At 34.4% G+C, this 20,517-nt stretch overlaps 2 protein-coding genes across 3 annotated transcripts; one reads left to right on the forward strand and one right to left on the reverse strand.

Moving 5' to 3' along the window:
* Positions 1–610: 610 nt before the first annotated feature.
* LOC120144513 (DNA-directed RNA polymerases II and IV subunit 5A) lies at positions 611–15,393 on the reverse strand. Of its 2 annotated transcripts, none has more exons than XM_039158554.1 (5): positions 15,388–15,393; positions 3,318–3,551; positions 2,670–2,849; positions 2,037–2,150; positions 611–820 (listed from the first exon to the last, which is right to left on the reverse strand). In XM_039158554.1, exons 2-5 carry the CDS (start codon positions 3,516–3,518, stop codon positions 695–697), a joined length of 621 nt encoding a protein of 206 aa, XP_039014485.1. In that variant the 5' UTR covers positions 3,519–3,551; positions 15,388–15,393; the 3' UTR covers positions 611–694. The 2 variants fall into 2 exon arrangements, with proteins under 2 accessions (XP_039014485.1, XP_039014484.1); XM_039158553.1 differs by lacking the exon at positions 15,388–15,393 and adding an exon at positions 3,651–3,696 and having other exon boundaries at positions 3,318–3,526.
* A 1,524-nt stretch (positions 15,394–16,917) lies between these two features.
* Positions 16,918–20,312, forward strand: LOC120144723. The gene is made up of 4 exons (XM_039158720.1): positions 16,918–17,263; positions 17,408–17,878; positions 19,954–20,017; positions 20,123–20,312. Exons 1-4 carry the CDS (start codon positions 16,918–16,920, stop codon positions 20,310–20,312), a joined length of 1,071 nt encoding a protein of 356 aa, XP_039014651.1.
* Positions 20,313–20,517: the final 205 nt, after the last annotated feature.

Below are 20,517 nucleotides of genomic sequence, written 5' to 3' on the forward strand. Positions count from 1 at the left end.
TAAATGAGAAAATGGGGTTTCGTTTATTTTATTCTTATCCAATCCAAAATAAAAAGTGATTGGATTCATTGAAATGCACTTTCACTTCCAAGTTTATGCTGACTGATTCCTTATGAGCTAGCTTATAAGAATGATTTTAACCAACCAATGGTAGAGACCATTTCCAATCAACAAAGAATACAATAATTGTTCATAGCTTCACATGTATTCAGTCATAAGAATCTATATGTGAACACGTATGTTGTTTACGTTGATGATAAGGAGTTCCACTATGCATCTGTACATGGTGATAAGTCAGCTTGATGATAGATTCTCATTAAGGGGACTGTCCATCTAAATCTACATAGAGCTAATCAAAAAATCTAAGAAGCCTTGTGAACCAAAAAAAAAAGAGCGAAAAACCAAGAAATTCAAAATAGCATTCAAACTTAGCTTACCAAGTTTCATGCCTTGACCATAGAAACATGGCAGGAATATATGAATCCATTGACGAAACCGAATTATTCAATATATCAAAATGGTTATAAATATATAATCCTTTAAGCAAAATTATTACACTTGACAATGCACGAATACAACATGAATATTTGAACACCGCTCGATTTTAAGATGACCGGGCAATTAGTTCTGATTCATTTTATGGAAAAAAATCTTCGTCTACATATAGGACAATACTGTTTAACAGGGTACATGGTCACACAACATATCGGTAAGTGATATAACGACCAGCGGTTTCACTGGGTCTTATTATCTTCACCACTTGCCCACGCTTCAGCCCGTAGTACCTTGCAATCGGATCACTCACCTGGATACGTGGCAGCTGCATTCAATCCATATCAAAAGCATAATACGATCAGAAACGTCAGTTACTTGAACTCGAGAGTGTTTAGTATTGAATTTCAGGTTTGTGTCCAACAGGAGTATGTTCAATAACTTTTTAAGTTTTCCAAAGTATTAGGAAGGTCCTTGGGGTTCATACCCCCTATCCCTATTTGTGTCAGATGTATCGATACAACATTTCAAGAAAAATGAAGAATTGAAGCAACATAGTTAGAAACTGATGGGGTTTGTTAAAAAAAAAAGGAATGCACACAGAAGATGACACTACAAGTCTGCATACAAGAACAATGTCCTTTTTCAAAGTGACAGGATTTTTATTTTCCTTTATACATTAAGCAAAGTGCATTGCAACACAACAAAACAAGTTGAGCCACCTTTGTATGAACTAGTCTAATGTTTATCCAATGCTTTCATTAATCAGTTAAATATTCTCTTCTTTTTTCTTTCACTTCAATATACGAATGAGATAATGAATGGGGCAGAATGCTTTCAAAGCTAGACTTTCTCTGATTGACGTGCACTTATGTTTTCAAAAAGAGCCCCCAATTGTACTGGATAAAATGACTGACTGCCACACTGCCCACTTACTGTCACTTATCAAGTTACTAGGAATGAACAAGGAAGGTTTTTAAACCCACAGAGAAAAGGAATGGACAATTTCAGGGACTAGCCCGATTCCCATTATTCAAGAGGGCAATTCCTTGCACATAATTAAGTAAGCCATTGGAAGGTGACCCAAACAGCAGAAACGGAGACTATCAAAGCTAATGAGGCAAGAAAACAGATTCTAGTCTAAATGTAGTATTGCATCTGGAGAAACCATACCAGCAGCTAGGTCTGTGACATCAATTAACAAAAGCATGCACAAATACAACTTTAACATGCAAAGGTATGCTCAAAACACTTCCGAATTTGTCTAGGTCACTAGTTCAATTTTATAAACCTCCAGTCATTTACCACGGATAGCTTCAACGGCAATCTATCTAAGCTTTACATCAGTTTATTTCAATGATTCTACAAAACATGATTCATGTAGAGCTCTGGTTCTATACCTAATTAACAGATCCGCTTGCAGAATATATTAATGTGAAGTATAAACTGGTAAAACAGCTAAATCGTACAGGAAAAGAAAGATTTTAGCAAAGCACTTTACAATACCCGATTCTACATAGTAATTAAAGTTACTAAATACTAACCTGTGTTTCCTTTACGGTATATCTATGAAGCAGAGTTTTTTTCTCCTCATTAGTAAGCACCTGATGCTCCGGCACAAGAGCATGTTCTTTTACATTGACCATGAGCTCGGCTTCCTGCACCGATAAAACTAGAAAATAAGAATCACCGGAAGAGAAATTAAAGGAAAAAAGAAGCTTGTATGCTAATTGGAGAAAAAGTTTTCAGGAACAGGAGTGTATACTATTACACGACTATACAACTGATATATGTACACACAGCTGAGGCACCCTAAACATCAATGCTACAAATCACATTGCTATTATATGCTTATATGACCTATGTATATCTTAATATTATATATCGAGTGACGTTAACCAAAATTTCTAAGAAAAATGGTATACATCAGATGAACTGAGGCGCTCAACGTACCCATTTGACAAACCCGTTCAGTAGAGTTTGTCTATTACGTTAATAAGCTCAAGAATATACACTTAACTAGATACATCATTAGCCTCAAATATTTCCATATGGAAGAAGATATGCCAAGCATCAAACAGAGATTGGATGATGCAAGTCATCATTTAAGAATATAATAAAAAAACATGGTGATGATTTAAGTGGAATCTAAAGATCATAAATTCAATAAATTTTACCTGGAAAACCTCCAAGTGAAACTTTGAAGAAATTTCGTTAATACAAGTCCGAGCGAAGGGTGTCAAATTCTGCTGCACAACCAGTACAGCCCTGAATACATTCTCTGATTTCATGCGGTTGGTATACGTCTTCATTGTCTTGACACCAACCTTGGCCTCTTCAGGAAAGAAAACATAGATCTTGCACACACAAGTTACGTAATTTATAAATTAATAAGATAAAAAAAGATGAATGTAGATCAAAATCAAAGTTTTAAACATTCGGCAAGCCATATTTTGACATATAGAACTTACACCCCAAGTGTATATCACCAGAAAATTAATTACACGATAAACAAAAATGAATTTACACACAAGTTTTTAAACATTCAACATACCTTCTAGCAAGAAAACATTATAACACATTAATTAATAAGACATGCAGCACAGATGATCAAAATCCAATAGAAAATATGAGATTTAAACATTCAAGACGTCATTATTCAATGCATAGATGACAACCAAAGATGAAAGCAAATCGAAATCCAAGAGCACCAAGTTTTTCAAACACTCAACATGCCAGATTACCATACATTCAAAAGCAATTCAGAAATCGATTGAAACCCACTTGTTAAATGAATTGAAAGTTGGGAAATAATTTGCGGCTACCTGATCAGAGTTATCATTGCGCTTGGCTTTATTGATAACAAGATCTTCCCTTTTCATGTTTTCGCCGTATTTGGAAATAAACTGCTGTTTCGACAGATTAATCTCGAAATCTCCGACGAAATAGCCCCTTTCTTTCAACATCTGCATGACCGTCTTTCGGATTCGAAACAACCTCTTGATTTCATCCTCTGACAATACCATCTCCCCCCTAAACAATAAAATAAATCGACAACACTAACAATCGAAGTTTATCGGGAAAAAAAAACGAAACCCAAAACTTAAAAGTGCAGATGAAAACGAAAATTAATGGCGAGAGCGAAAGAAGCGTGATATCGAGAACAAGAGTGGCAGAAAAACCCTAAGAGAGTTCTATTCGCGTCCCCTTTGAATTCTTAAGTTGCTTGGAAATAATATGATGGGATGGAAATAAAATAAGAGATATATACATTTGGGCAAACAACATATTTAGTACCTCAATTATCAGTTTATTTCTTTTTAGTACTTAAATTTTTATTTGTTTAAAAATCATATTTAAGTTTACTTTTTGTTTCGTTTTGATATCTAGTCATTAAAAATTTAACGAAATTGTTATACATGACACTTTTTTTGGATAAATTGCGTTATTCATCATTCAAATGTCTTTTCATTTATATTTTGGTCACTGAAGTTTATTTTATCTTGCCTAAAAAATCTTGTCTCACTTGAGATAATTTTCTTTAAAATATATTTAGTCTCATTTAAGATAGTTTCTTTTAAAATAAAATAATATATATAAATTTGGCTAAACTACACATTTAATACCTCAACTATCAGTTTATTTCGTTTAAGTACTTAAACTTTTATTTGTTTCAAAATCATTCTTAACGATTACTTTTTATGTTGTTTTGGTAACTCGACTTTAAAATTTTAACGAAACTATTGTACGTGACACTTTTTCATGGATAAATTTCATTATTTATCACTCAACTATCTTTTCAGTTATATTTTGGACACCGAAGTTTATTTTGTCTTGCCTAAAAATATTTGTCTCACTTGAGATAATTTTCTTTAAAACATATTTCGTCTCACTTTAGGTAATTTCTCTTGAAACAAAAATTTCGTCTCACTTGAGGTAGCTTTGTATTAAAATAAATTTTGTCTCACTTGAGATAGTTTCTTTTGAAACAAAAATCATATCTCACTTAAGATATTTTCTCTTGAAAAAATTTTGTCTCGTTGGAGATTTTGTTTGATTTAATCCGTGTATGGTTGACAGATTCTAAGTCAGATTTCAACTTCACGATGAAAGATATCAGGCTCGAGTCATGCAAGATTGACTTAACTTGCAATTATAGAGTAGCCGACAACATATCTTAACTCAAAACAAGGAGCTATATTCCAACCAACTTGACCCACAGAGGGTCGACAGATTCTGAGTCAGATTTCAACTTCACAACGAAAGATATCGGGGTTAGAGAATATTCAACTTTGACTTAACTCGTAAATGAGTAGTCTACAATTTAGCTTAACTAAAAAAAGAGGAGTTATTTTTTGACCAATTTAACCCACAGAGGGTTTATCGTTTCTTAAGTAAAATTTCAACGTTACAAAGAATGATATTGGACTCGAAGAGCATTCAAGTTCGACTTAACTCGTAATGGATAAGTTGTTCGCAACACGAACTAACTTATCCACAACACGAACTAACTCTACAACGAGGAGCTATTTCCATTCAACTTAACCCGTAGAGGGTTTACAGTTTCTTGAGTTAAATTTTAAATTCACAACGAAATATATTAGACTCGAAGAGCATTCAAGTTTGACTTAACTCGCAATGGAGGAGTTGTCTGCAACATATCTTAAATCAATAACAAAGAGCTATTTTCCATCCAACTTAACCTGCAGAAGGTTTGCAAATTTCTTTGGGTAAAATTTCAAATTCAAGATGAATTATATTAGACTCGAAGAACATCAAAATCAGACTTAACTCACAATGGAGGAGTCACAAAAAATCAGACTTAACTCACAATAGAGGAGTCACAAAAAATCAAACTTAACTCACAATAGAGGAGTCTATCTCAACTTGAATGAATCACCCAAACTATCTTCAATATTCATAGATGAGCACAACTTGGCATCCTCTAGAGAGAATGGACAAGATCATTATTGGCATCCTCTAGAGAAAATGGATAATATCATTATTGGCGTCCTTAGTGGAAAGAACAAGATCGTTTACCCGAATTTGCGTCTTTCAGAAGAAAGTTCAAATCAAACACTAATCACGACTTGGCGTCCGCATTTCTAAGGGAATAAAATCATTTTCAAACTTGATTGTCGATGAAGAAAGGTATATATTTTGATAACAAATAAACAAGACTATTTTTTAATTCCATCTTTAGAAAAGAAAATATATTCAGATCTCATCAGTTTGAATTTGATACTAGACAAAAATTTGTGTCTTTTTTATCTTTATCCTATTTTTGTTACATGATAATGGACAAATAAGAGCAAGTGTAGTGTTGAACCATGCTTTGAGATTTTGATATACCAAAAGTAAATAAGTTTAAAGAAATTTTAAGGTTATTTTTAATTCAAATTTTAAAATTATATTCAATTCAACGATTCGATTACAAAAATTCTTTCCAAAGTAAAATATTTCATAATTACTTCTTACTCTTTTGAAAAATTCAAGTCATATATTGGAAATATTTTTCAAACATTTTTACAAAGGGTTTCAAATCTTAATCGAGTCAAAAATCAATTTTTAACACTGGAGTACCGATACTGCAAGAAGAATATTGATATTGTTCATGTGATACCAATACGGGTACCGATACTAATGTGTAAAAATACACTAAAGTATCAATACTGGTACCGATACTCTCTTTAAGTTTTTGACAAACTCGATTCTAGTAGGCTATTTTTGTACTGATACTTTATGAGTATCGATAACAGTATGGATACTCTAAGTGGAGTACTGAATACTCTTCTCTCACCAATGGCTAGATTTTTGTATTTAATGCAAGTAGTACCGATACTCCAAGCCCGAGTACCGGTACTTAAGGCATTTGAGTAGCATTTATTATGGGAAAATTCTTTCCAACGGCTCTATTAACTCCCACAACAACCCAAATAGCTAGAATTGAATGAAGGGGGGTATAAAATCAAGATTCTAAGTCATATGTGAATGCAAGAGATCATAGAGAAAGCCAAAGCAATCATATTGAGCCAAAATCAAGTTAACATTCTTCAATATTCTTTTTTCTTTCAAAGAACACTTTTGTACTCATTTGTTTCAGTTTATTGAGTGTTCTTATTTGTTCTTGAATTGTGCAAACACATTCATAGTGAGGTTTTCTAATTTTGCTATTTGTAATTTCTCTTTAGAAAGGGTTATACACTTGAGACTTTGGGGTATAAGTCTAGGTGGGTTGTAAGGTTACACCTTGTCCTAAAAGGTTTGAACAAATTAGTGAATTTGTTGAAATCCTTTCATTAAAAAAGTTGAACCACTCTAAAGTTGCTTGTGTCAATTTTCTTCATTTTCTTGCAAAAAGCTTTTATTAAATTTTATTTGCAAATCCACCCCCTTATGGCCATTTCATTGGTTGGATTGACTCAACAATTAGTATCAAAGTTAATCTCATTAGAAGACTTAACATCTTCTTAAGAAGATCATTGGAAGAAGTCAATCAATTCCTATACAATGGGCACTCCATCTACTTCTGGTATTTTTGGTGAGTCTCACTCCATTTCGAAGCCTCTGTATTTCAACAGTGCCAACTATTCTTATTGGAATAATAAAATGATGCTATTTATTCAAGCCACCGATTATTCAGTTTGGGATGTCATCACTGACGAAGCATCAATTCCCTACAAGAAGCAAGGAGAGCTTATTGTACTGAAGGTCAAGTCAGAATAGACCAATAAAGACTGAAGACTCATCCAACTCAATGTAAAGGCCACGCATATCATATTTTGTGCATTAGGCCCCAATAAATATGGTAGGGTCTCTTCTTGCTCAAATACAAAAGATATTTTGGAAAATCTTGATGTCATACATAAGGGTACAACTCAAGTGAAGAAATCAAAAATTGGAATTCTCACTCTCAATTATGAGAATTTCAAAATGAAGGGCGATGAAGACATTAAAACGATGTTGGATCATTTTAATGCAATCATCAATGATTTAAGGAACTTTAGGAAAGTTTATACTAATGAAGAAGTGATAAGAAAAATACTTGCATCATTACCTTCATATTGGGAAGGTAAAACAACCGCTATTAAAGAAGCCAAAGATTCAGAGTTATACACCCTTGATGAACTCATCGGATCATTACTCACCCACAAAGTGAAACTTCAAAAGAAGAAAAAAGAAAAAGATAAGAAGGTGAAGAAGAAGAAAGTTGGGATTGCTCTCAAGTCCACCAAGGAAGATAGTGATTCGAGTGAGGAGGAAGATGAATAAATGACAATGTTTGCCAAAAGATTTAAAATATTCATGAGGTCCAACAAATGAAGAAGATTCCAAAGAAATGAGGGCTTCAAGAATGAATCTAAGGAGAATGACTCTATCATTTGTTATGAACACAAGAAACTGGGACATATCAAGTTCGAGTGTCTTCAATTGAAGAAGAAGGGGTAAACCAATAAGGCATAAAAGGCTCATGTAGCTACATGAAGCGATGAAGAATGCTCTGATAAAGAAGAACAAGAAGTAGTCAATTTGTGTCTTACGACTATTCAGGGAGAAGCTAAGGTAACCTCTACTTCATCAAATTTAAATGAATATTCTTTTGATGAATTAAAATATTCCTATAATGAATTAGCCTTAGAATTTGATATCATGATTTCAAAAAATAAGAAAAAAATTTCAAAAATGAAAATGATCTCTTATCTAAGACCAATGATAAACTCTAAAGTAAGATGAATGATATGCAAGTTAAACTTGATGAGTTTAAAAAGAAAAATAAATATTTGTATAACTTACTTTCTAAAGTTCATGATGATCATCAAAAGGAGCTTGATGATCTTAAAACTTCTTTTAACAAAGTTGGATCAACTCAATCTCAAAAAGGTCAAACTTTAAAATCCAACTATGTAAAAATAGCTTTAAACAATACAAACATAGAGGTCCCTAAGGAACCTCAAATAAGAAAGGTATTATAAGCATGTGGGTCCCTAAAGGGCTCATTTCTACTGAGGACAAGGATATCCTAGAAAAATAGAACCTAAGGAGACTAGATTATTTGGGTACCAAAATCAAACATTAATATATGTTTGTAGTTGTAGGAGCATTGCTACAAAGCCCAAAACGTAAGTGCAAATTCATGGTACCTTGATAGTGGATGTTCAAGACATATGACCAGTGACAAGAATCATTTCAAAGAGCTCAAACCTAAAAGTAGAGGAGTATTAACTTTTGGTGATAACTCCAAAGGCCACATAGAAGGAATCAATTCAATTGGTAACAATTCTTCCATTTTAATTGAAAATATGTTATATGTCAATGGGTTGAAGCATAATCTACTTAGAATAAGTCAATTGTGTGATAAATGATACAATGGCATTTTTTAATCTAATGGTTGTAAAATAGTTGACATTGCATCAAACATGATTATGCTTGTTGGACATTGAATAGGAAACATTTATATGTTGTATTTAGATGATATTATTTCCTCAAATGTATGCCTAGTAGCTAAATATGAAAATGATTCATGATTATGGCATAGAAAACTTAGACATGCTAGCATGAGCATATTAGATAAACTTTTTAAAAGTGATCTAGTAAGAGATTTGCCAAAGCTAAAATTTGATTTAGACAAAATTTGTGATGCATGTGTTAAAGGCAAGCATAAAAGAGTTTCCTTTAAATCTATTAATTATGTTTCCTCTAGTAGAGTATTGCATTTGATTCACATGGATTTATTTGGGCCTATTAGGACTTGTAGCTTGAGTGGAAAACAATATGCTTTTGTACTTATTGATGATTACTCTAGATTCACATGGGTTCTCTTTTTAAGTTCTAAGGATAAAGCTTTAGATAAATTCATCACATTTTCTAAAATAAACCAAAATAAAAAAGATTACTCAATTTCTAGTGTTAGGAGTGAGCATGGAACCGAATTTTAAAATCTTGAGTTTGATGAATTTTGCAACTCTTGTGGTATTAACCATAATTTTTCAGCTCCTATAACCCATCAACAAAATGAAGTTGTTGAGAGAAAAAATCAAACTTTAGAGGAAATGGCTAGAACCACGCTTTGTAAAAATAATTTGCCAAATTATTTTTGGACGAAAGCCACAAACACCACTTGCTATATCATAAATAGATAAATAATTAGGCACATTTTAAAGAAAACTCCATACGAAATTTTCAAAAATAAAAAGCCTAACATTAGCTATTTTCACCCTTTTGGATGCAAGTTCTTTGTTTTAAATAATGAAAAAGACAATCTTGGCAAATTTGATGCAAAAAGTGATGAAAGAATATCCCTTGGATATTCCATGAACTCTAAAGCTTTTCTAGTTTTTAACAAAAGAACTCTAGTGGTATAAGAGTCTATTCATGTTGTTTTTGATGATAACCCTCTTTCAAGGATGTAGTCTTATATGGAAGAGGATGTAGGTATTATGACATCAAATGAAGTTGGTGAACTATCATATAAAGAGGAAATGAAAGAACAAACACAAGATACTCTTCAGGAGCCTATTCAAGAGGAAAGGGAAATATCATTACCAAGGGCGTACAACTATGCCAAGGATGGTGAGATTTTGGGTTATCCATCCAAAAAGGGTAACAACTAGATCCTCTCTTAGAAATATTTGTAATTTTGTTGCATATATCTCATGTATAGAGCATAAGGATATCAAAGAAGCATTAAAATATGAGTTTTGGACATTGGCTATGCAAGATGAGTTAAATCAATTTGAGAGGAGTCAAGTATGGACATTAGTTGAAAGGCCTTGTGACAAATCTACTATAGGTACTAAATGGGTATTTAGGAATAAATTAGATGAAAGTGGTAACATAGTGAGGAACAAGGCTAAACTTGTTGCTCAAGGGTATACTCAAGAAGAAGGAATATAGTTGATGAAACTTATGCTCATGTAGCTAGGATTAAGACAATTAGAATGTTATTAGCATTTACATGTTATCATGGATTTACCTTATATCAAATGTATGTTATAAGTGTTTTTCTAAATGGTTTTATAAAAGGAGAAGTATATGTGGAACAATCTTCTGGTTTTGAGGATTCGAAATTTCAAAATCATGTTTTTAAATTGACAAAAGCTTTATATGGTTTGAAACAAGCTCCTAGAGCTTGGTATGAAAGATTGTTAAATTTTTTATTGAAAAAGGTTTTTCAAAATAAAAGGTTGACACTACCCTATTTATAAAATGTAAAGGTAAAGACTTGTTTAGGGATGGCAAAAAAAAATTTAACCCGTCGGGGAAAATCAAAAACCGAATTAAACGGGTCGGGTTCTGGGATAATAAACGGGGACGGGGAAAAACTGATGTTTTTAAATAGGGACGGGGATGGGTTTGGTAATCCTTGCCCCGATTACCCGAATACTCGGCCTGATACCCAGCTCGATAAATATTAAAAACAATTATTATATATATATATATAATATTAATAAATTTAAATTAAATTAAAAAAATATATAAAGGAGATTAGGATTTAGGGGAACACATCTTGATCTACTCGTCACTTTCCATGCGGCTACTCGTTTATGAAAGTTGAAACATTATATTATTAGTCGTTGTCATTATATTTTTCTATTTGAATTGTTTTGTTTTTATATTTTGGATGCATTTGGTGGTGTTTGGAGTTTCAAGTAAGTTTAGATCCGATAATGACATTATTTTTTAAATAACTCGTGTCATCATGTGAAATTTAAACGATAACGGGGATCCCCGTGGTGAAAAATAACCATATAAGGTAAATAGATATACACGTTTCCCCGCGGTTTTCCCTGATTACCCGATGGGGATCCTCGTTTAAATCCCCACAATTTTTTAAGTGGGGATAGGTACGGGTTTTTTAAATGGGGACGGGGGACCAATCCCCGGACCGAAACTCCCCCGTTGCTATACCAAGACTTGTTAGTAGTTCAAGTTTATGTTGATGACAATATTTTTGGATCTACTAATGAAAATCTTTGCTAAGAATTTGCTAAGTTAATGCAAGGTGAGTTTAAGATGAGCATGATGGGGGAGCTCTCATTTTTCTTGGGACTCCAAATCAAGCAAAAGAAAGATGACATCTTCATCAATCAAGCAAAGTACATCAAAGATATTCTCAAAAAGTTTGGATTAAAGGATGTGAAACCCTAAGCCACTCCTATGAGCTCATCTACAAAGATTGACAATGATGAGGAAGGTAAGTGTGTAGATATTAAGCTTTATAGGTCTATGATTGGATCATTGCTTTATCTTACCGCACATAGACCGGATATTATGTTTAGTGTTTTCTTATGTGCTATTTTTCAATCATGTCCTAAGGAATCTCAATTACAAGCCATTAAGAGAATCTTTAAATACCTTAGAGACACTCTTAGTATAAGATTTTGGTATCCTAGAGACTCTAAATTTAGTTTGCATGCCTTCTCAGATGTGAATTACGGAGGTTGTAAATTAGATAAGAAAAGCACCTCTGGTACTTGCAAATTCCTAAGTAGTATGTTGATTTCCTGGTTTTCAAAGAAACAAAATATTATAGAATTAGCAACCACTGAGGCGAAATACATTTCGACCAGTAGTTGTTGTGTTCAAGTTTTATTGATGAAACAACTAATAGACTATGTAATTGATGTATGTTCTATTCCTATCAAGTATGACAATACTAGTGCTATTTGTCTCACAAAAAATCCCATCCAACATTCTAAAACCAAACATATTGAAATTAGACATTATTTCATTAGAGGTCATGTCTCAAAGGAATATATAGTTCTAGAGTATGTTGACATTTTGCATCAAGTAGCAGATATCTTTACAAAACCTTTAGATAAGGAAATATTTTGGGCACTTAGGAGAGAAGTAGGTTTGACAAACCTACCTTGACTTTGTGTTTAAATATTTTATGCACTTTTATGATTTTATGAAAAACATGCTAAATGATTTTTTTATGCCTACCATGCAATTAGTTAGGGGGAGTTTAGGATTTTTTGTTAAAATTGATAAAAGGTTCAAAGTATGCTTAACTATGTATTTGCTTGGTTGAACATGTTTTCCTTGTCTATTTAGAGTTACCTATACTAATTTTGATGCCCTAAAGTATGCATTATGACTTTTGACCAATTGGTGCATTTTAACTATAATTTCATGCAACTTTAGAATTCATAAGTGTTTTTGTTGTTAAACCTTGTATGAGTGAATGAATACTTATATCTAGGTCATAATTTTATGTCTCATATGGTCAATTATATTGAATGTGTATAATTTGTGATAAAAATGACATCTTAGGACTTGTTTGCTACAACTTTTTGACCATTTCGTGCATTTAGTATTGATACTATTTATATGGTACCGATATTGTTCTCCATCAGTATCGATGTTGTTCTTCAAGTACCGATACTGTTCTTATAGTATCGTTAGGAGTATCCATACTCTGTATCGATACTATCCAATTCAACGTACAAGTACCAATACTCATTTAAATAAACCGATACACGGTGTCTTGGACGTGCCATAATCCCCAAAATTTCCCAAAATTTCAAAATCCCTAATATTTTTTCCTCTGCCGCCGTCGACAACCCTTTCTTTCATTCTCAAAATTTCATATTTTCGACGGTTTTGGGTTGGAATCACTCCGTTATTTAGTTTCTTACCCTACAAACTTCATTAAAATTTTGCCAACATCACTTATTTACTCTCATTTCAACGATTCAAGGTAAAATCCCTTTTGAAACCCTAACTTTTATTTTTCAATTTTCTTTTGCAAATTAGTTTGAAATACATATTGGGCTTTAGTTTTCAGATGATTTCACACACTAACATGTTTGGATATACACAAATTTCACTATTTTTATTTATTTATTTCAAATTAATTTTTTTTATATTTTTAATCTTATTGTTAATTTCTTAGATATATTTTTTACATATACATATTTATATATGATAAGTCCGAAAAAAGGCTCATATAGGATCATATAGATGCATTTAGGAGCATATAGTTTCATGTAGTGGAAATATATTTTGTCGTGGCATTTTATTTTATAAACAGTGCTGTGTTATGGAAATGTGTTTTGTCTAATGATGTGCATGATTTGGGAGCAAGGATGAGCGAGAAGAATTGCCATGATATGCTGTGAATGATGAGCAGAATGCAAATGCCAACTTGGACGACATTTGGGAAGCGAAAAACACAAAGGATAATATTTTTAAGAGCCATCTGTCCTTGTTTTCACGTGCCTTCAGCTGCTAGACACCTAGGAGGGAACATCTACCACTTGGGTTGGCTGATCCTATCGGCATGTACGCCCAGCTGTAAGTCTTCCAGGATTGACCACTTACAGCCGGCTAGGAGGGGACCACTGCCACCACTGCATCAGCCCTCACGTAAAGGGAACCAACTCGGGACATCTTAGGAATTTTGAAACAAATTCATAGGTTTATTCCCCACTATAAATAGGAGATGAAGCCACCAGATGAGGCACTTTTGGTCTTTACTTTACACGTCGTTTGAGATTAATTTCAAAAGGTCTTTATTTTCTTCCATCAATCATTTTTGTCGTGGCCTTCCTCCATTAACAAGCTAGAGGGAGTGGCGAGCTAGGCGTCCGAGAGGAGCTAGCGAGCTAGGGCAGTTCGTGGTGGTTGAGGGGAGCTCCGGCAGTGCATGCCGAAGGCTTTTCCTCCACCCTTTTGTTGTTTGTATCACTTATCATATTTTGGTTGTATAGATTGAATGAACTTCATGCCTTGTTGCTTGGAATATTCAAACCCCACCATGAACTAGCCTTATTTGGTGGGAGTTCATTATGAATGCTTAATTTTTATTTTAATGGATGATTGTTTTTGTATGCTGTTATTTGTTTTTCTTATGATGCTTAATGCCTTAAGGTTGTATGAGCTATAAGAGTAGCCATTCCTTAGGAGAATACTTAGTGTTTGAGAGAATGAATAAGTAACAAATCTTTAGTGTTCAAGAGAAACTAAGGACGACCCACATAAGTAAGGGATTCTAGATAGTAACTAGACCTAATCCAACCTTAGACATAAAGCTAGGATTTTAATTGACTAAAACGAGTAGTGCTCAGTCGAGAGGTTAGATGCTAGTGTTGATGTTGAGTGGTATTGGCGTGACATATTCTATTGTTTTGAACCAATAAGATCCCTGCACCTGCTAACGCCGAGAGGTATTGTCATGACATCCTCAACCTGTCGAGTCCCTTGACTAGAGATAGCATAGGGCACCTTTTGTAAACTCTGTCGGGCAAGTAAGGCATAAAATTAAGACCATCCTGAAAAGATAAACTTAAGTTTCCTAAGTGACTCATATCATTCATTCCCATAGTAGCTTGTTGTGTGAGGAATATAAAGTCATTTTATTCAAAACCAGTGTTTACATTTTATTTTACTTTTACATTTTCAATTGATTCTAGTACACTTAATTTATTTTTTCCAAGAAATTTCCATCCATTTTGCCATGACATCCATATTTTCTCTCACAACACACCATCATTTTATTACCACCAATATCCATTTCATTTTTCCTCAATAATCTCATTAGTACATATCATCAGTAACTATGCTTAGATGAATTAGTTCTTTGTTGTGGTTAAACTTATAGATTTCCTCCAATCCTTATGGATACGATACTCACTCATTACTATATTACTTGTTCGATTGTGTATACTTGCACATATTTCGTGACCATATTTTGTACTCATAAATTGCATACAAGTTTTTGGCGTCGTTGCCGGGGATTCGCAACTGGAAGTTAATTAGTTTTGTCATAGCATTTTTATTTTACTTCTTTCATTTTTTGTATAGTTTTACTTGTTATTTTCCTTATCTTTTTCAAGTTTTCTTGGTGTATGACTAGAAGACACTCTGACGAACCATTAGAACCAATTGAACCTGAGATTGAAAGGCTTTTTTGGAAAAAAGACATACTCAACGTGCTCAAGCAAATATGTATCAAATTGGAAATCAAGGTATTGGTCAAGAGGAAGATCAGAATGCCAAGGTAATTTCGAATGTTGGGAGTACAGCCAGACTTTGTTCTATTTGAGATCATTTAAATCCTATTGGGATGAATTAAATATGGGAATTGTGGCACCCGAGATTCAGGTAGCCAATTTTGAGCTCAAAACTGTCATGTTCAATATGTTGAATTCTATAGGGCAGTTTGGGGGCATGCTTAGTGAATATGTCAGACATCATATTTGTAACTTCTTGGAGTTGTGTAATTATTTCCGATAACAAAGAGTGCACGAAGATGTATTAAAGTTAAATCTATTTCCATATTCTCTACATGACCAAGCAAGAGCTTCGTTGATTGATGTCCTAGTTGGCTCGATGGTGTTTTGGACTGATCTATGCAAAAAATATTTATGTGGTATAATCTGCTGAACATGAACACCCAAATGAGGAATGACATTACTTCTTTTCGTCAAGCTAATGACAAATCAATGTATGAATGATGGGATTAGTATAAAGGATTGCTTCGCAAATGCTCTAATAATGGTTTTCAAGATTGGACTCAAGTGGTAATGTTCTATAATGGAGTAAATGTGCCCACGAGGATGATGCTAGATGCCTTGCCAAAATGAGATATTGCTTGATAAATCACCTGTAGAGGCATTTGACATTCTAGATAAGATTTCCAACAATGATTATCAATTTCCATTTACAAGGTTTTTAATTAGGCGAAAAATGCATGGGGCATTCGAGTTAGATACTAAGGATTTTGTGTTTGCCGAACTTGCTGCCATCACCTATATGTTAAAGAATTTGTAACGACCAAGTACGGTGAAAGTAGTAAAGGCAGTCAATTCAACATGTTTATTATGTCATGGAAATCACCATGAGAGTGAGCGCTTGACCAATCAGGAATCCATCAACTATATAGGAAACTACAATCGAGGCAACAACATCCCCTATTCTAACACCTATAACCCTGGATAGCATCAACTTCCAAACTTCTTTTGGGAAATAAAGGAACCAATAATACTAATCAGCCCGTTAGGCCACATAATTTCAATGACTCCCAAGGTTTTCAAACGAATATGCCATGGCATAATTCTAACAAGGGAGTGACATCTTCATCCAACACAAGTTCTTTAGAGGCCACAATCCAAGATTTTATAACAACCATGAAGGCCATGCTGCAAAACCATGCTACCTCCATAAAAACCAAGAAGCTTTGCTTCAAAGCCACATTTAATCTCCGAGGGCTTTGGAAGGTCAAGTTGGTCAAATTGTCGCGGCATTACAATAACATCAACCAGGTCATCTTTAGAGTGACATTGAAGTCTCTAAACCTCATGGAAATGAGAAATATAGTGCATTCACTCTATGGAGTGGCACCCAAATCAATGTACAAGACAAGTTTGGGGAAAGACTGAAGAATAATTTACCCATGTAACATTGCAAGTTGAGCGTGAAATGCCAGAAGAGACACAAGTGGAGAAGGATAAGGATAATGGTTCATCTAGTAAAGCAACTGAGGGAGCAAACAAAAATGACACGATAAATGTTTTTCCCATCCCTTCATTAGAAGAAGTCAGACCCCCTCTACACCTCCCACAAAGACTAAAGAAGCATAACAATGACATTCAATTCAAGAAATTTGTCGACATTCTAGACCAACTCTACATCAATGTTCTTTTTCTTGAAGCTATAGAAAAAATGCTGACATATGCTAAATTTCTCGAAGAGATTGTTACCAAGATAAGAAAAGATGAGAAGTATGAGACCGTTGCCATGACAAAAGCATACTGCTCTGCCTTAAGTAAGCTACCACCATAGTGACAAGATCCAGGCAACTTTATCATTCCATGTTCGATATGAGAAAATTATGTTGGGAAGGCACTATATGACCTTGGCTCAAGCATGAACTTAATGCCTAGGTCAATCTTTGTGAAGTTTGGAATAGGAAATGCAAGACCCACCTCTGTTATCTTGCAATTAGTCGATCGCTCCAATGTTTGTCCCGAGGGGCGAGTCGAGGATGCCATTGTAAAGGTGGACAAATTTGTATTTCCAGTAGAATTTCTTATTATTGATTGTGAGGTTGATGCCACGACACCCATAATCTTAGGGATACCCTTCCTAGCTACTAGGCGTATTCTTATCAACTGTGAAAAAGGTGAGCTCACCATGAGAGTGGCAGACCAATGTATCACCATTAATGCTTTCCATACTATCAAGTACATGGATGAGTCTAAAGAATGTCAGAGCATTTTTGAAGTGGATTCATTGATATTAGGAGAAGTTGATCAAATTTGCCATGATAATTTCATTTCGCTGGAAAATTATGGGAGGCTCATTGAAGAAGAAAGTGCCGATGAGCTCAATGACTTTTCTTTGGAGGTGCAGGAGGCTAGATACCTCACAGCTAGCTCAGGTATACACTTTGAACCTCTTGATTTTGATTAGTTTGTTCCTTTTAAGTCCTAATTACAATATGTACCAACCCTAGAGTTAAAGAATTTTCCACAACATCTTAAATATGCTTATCTTGGTTGTAATGAAACTTTGCCTGTTATTATTTCCTCTGCCCTTACTACTAACCAAGAATTTAGTTTGTTAAGTGTTTTGTCACAGCACAAAAATCGTTAGGATAGAATATGGAGGATCTAAAGGGTATAAGTCCCACTATTTGCATGCAGAAGATCATGCTGGAAGAATACCATAGAAAATCTATAGAACCAAAAAGAAGACTAAACCCAATCATGAAAAAATTAGTGATGAAAGAAATCCTCAAGTGGCTTGATACTGGAGTGATTTACCCCATATCTAATAGTTCATGGGTGAGTCCTATCCAATGTGTGCCAAAGAAGGGAGGCACGACCGTAGTAACTAGCAAGGAAAATGAATTATTTCCAACATGCACTGTCACCAGGTGGAGGATATGCATTGACTATCGCAAGCTAAACAAAGCCACTAAGAATGCCCACTTCCCTTTGTCCTTCATCGATCAAATACTAGATCGATTGACAGGAAATGAATTTTACTGCTTCTTTAACAAATATTCGGGGTACAATCAAATTGCCATCGCACTAGACGACCATGAGAAGACTACGTTCATGTGTCCCTATGGCACCTATACTTTCAAGATGATGCCTTTTGGACTCTGTAATGCCCCGACAACTTTTGAACGCTGCATGCATGCTATCTTTTCTGACATGGTTGAGGACTTCCTAGATATCTTTATGGATGACTTCTCTGTTCCTGGAGATGACTTTGAGAAATGCCTTGGCAATTTGGTAAAGGTACTCAAGCGATGTGAGGAGACCAACCTCGTGCTAAATTGGGAAAAGTGTCACTTCACGGTGACTGAAGCCATTATGCTAGACCATAAGATCTCTCATAAGGGCATTAAAGTAGACAAAGCAAAAATCGAGGTGATCGAGAAGCTACCCCTACCAACATTTGTAAAGGGCAATAGGAGTTTTCTTGGATATGATGGGTTCAATAGAAGATTCATTAAGGACTTCTCCACGATATCCAAGCCCTTATACACCCTGTTTGAACAAAATCAACCCTTTGTGTTGGATAAAAATTACCATGGTGCATTCACCGAGCTGAAAGAAAGACTTATCGCTTCACCCATCGTGGTTCCCCCGATTGGACGTCATCATTTGGGCAACACCGAGGAATTTTTTTCCATGTTATATATTATTCTAGCCGAACCTTGAATAAAGCACAAATGAATTACACAACCACTAAGAAGAAATTACTTGTCGTGGTATTTGTATTTGACAAGTTTAAGTCATACTTGATAAAGTTATTGTTCACACTGATCATTCTGCTATAAAATACTTAGTGAACAAGAAAGATGCCAAGTCTAGACTCATTAGGTGGATATTAATATTGCAAGAATTTGACTTAGAGGTGATAGATAGAAAATGTACTGAGAACCAGGTTGCAGATCATTATCTAGGCTAGAGAACAATTCTGAATGCCATGATATTTTAGATATTTAAGAAGAATTCCCTGATGAGAAAACTTTATATGCCATGAAAATTCTATGGTACGCTGAAATAGTTAATTTTCTTGTTAGTGGTATTTTTCTTTATGAATTGAACAGCTAGGGAAAAAAAGTTCAAGCATAATGCCAAGTTTTATTTTTTGGACGAGCCATATTTATTCAAACAATGCACAAACTAGATTATTCGACTTTGTGTCTCTAAGGAGGAGCAAAGAGACATTCTACACCATTGCACATAACCCACTGTGGAGGTGCGAAGAATGCTGCTAAGGTCCTCCAATCAAGCTTTTATTGGCCTTCACTATTCAAAGATACTCATGAGTTTTTTAAAGTGTGTGATAGATGCTAGCGCACTGAGAACATTTCCAGATGATATGAAATGACATTGTAAAATATTCTGGAGTTTGAGCTCTTTGATGTTTGGGGCATTGACTTCATGGGACAGTTCTCATCTTCTTTTGGATACTTGTATATCTTGTTTGCTATAGACTACAAATCAAAGTGGGTTGAAGCAATTGCCAGACCAAATAATGACTCTAAAACCGTGCTCAAGTTCCTTCACAATAACATCTTCACCCAATTTGGAGCACTTAGAGCCATCATCAGTGATGAAGGAACTCATTTTGATAACAAGCTAATTGTCAATGTATTACAAAGATATGGAGTACGAAACAAAACTTCCACGACACCACAAACCAATGGGCAAGCTGAAGTGTCCAACTGGGAGATTAAGAAAATCCTAGAGAAGGCGGTTAATCTTAGAAGGAATGACTGGTTCCCAAAGCTTGACGAAATGCTCTGGGCTTATCAGACAACATTCAAAACACCTTTGGAATGTCACCTTTAAAGATGGTATATGGAAAAGCATGCCACCTACTTGTGGAGTTAGAGCATAAGGCATATTGGGCTATCAAGAAGCTTAACATTGACGCGCAACTAGCTGGGGAGAAATGATTACTCAATATGAATGAAATAGAAGAATTTAAAGCTTAAGCATATGAAAATGACAAGCTTTACAAAGAAAAAACAAAGAAGTGGCATGATTGAATGCT

The sequence above is a fragment of the Hibiscus syriacus genome, unplaced genomic scaffold, assembly GCF_006381635.1.
Source record: "Hibiscus syriacus cultivar Baekdansim isolate YM2019G1 unplaced genomic scaffold, ASM638163v2 tig00110890_pilon, whole genome shotgun sequence".
In the NCBI taxonomy this organism is placed as follows: Eukaryota; Viridiplantae; Streptophyta; class Magnoliopsida; order Malvales; family Malvaceae; genus Hibiscus; species Hibiscus syriacus.

Coding starts and splice junctions, on each gene's coding strand:
- LOC120144513 (XM_039158554.1), bottom strand. CDS start 3,518: ATGGTATTGTCAGAGGATGAAATCAAGAGGTTGTTTCGAATCCGAAAG. Junction 2,850..3,317: donor GCAATGATAACTCTGATCAG/GTAGCCGCAAAT, acceptor TGTGTGTGCAAG/ATCTATGTTTTCTTTCCTGA. Junction 821..2,036: donor ATACCGTAAAGGAAACACAG/GTTAGTATTTAG, acceptor GATTGAATGCAG/CTGCCACGTATCCAGGTGAG.
- LOC120144723 (XM_039158720.1), top strand. CDS start 16,918: ATGCCAGAAGAGACACAAGTGGAGAAGGATAAGGATAATGGTTCATCT. Junction 17,264..17,407: donor AGCATACTGCTCTGCCTTAA/GTAAGCTACCAC, acceptor AGTTTGGAATAG/GAAATGCAAGACCCACCTCT. Junction 17,879..19,953: donor ATACCTCACAGCTAGCTCAG/GTATACACTTTG, acceptor TGTTTGCTATAG/ACTACAAATCAAAGTGGGTT.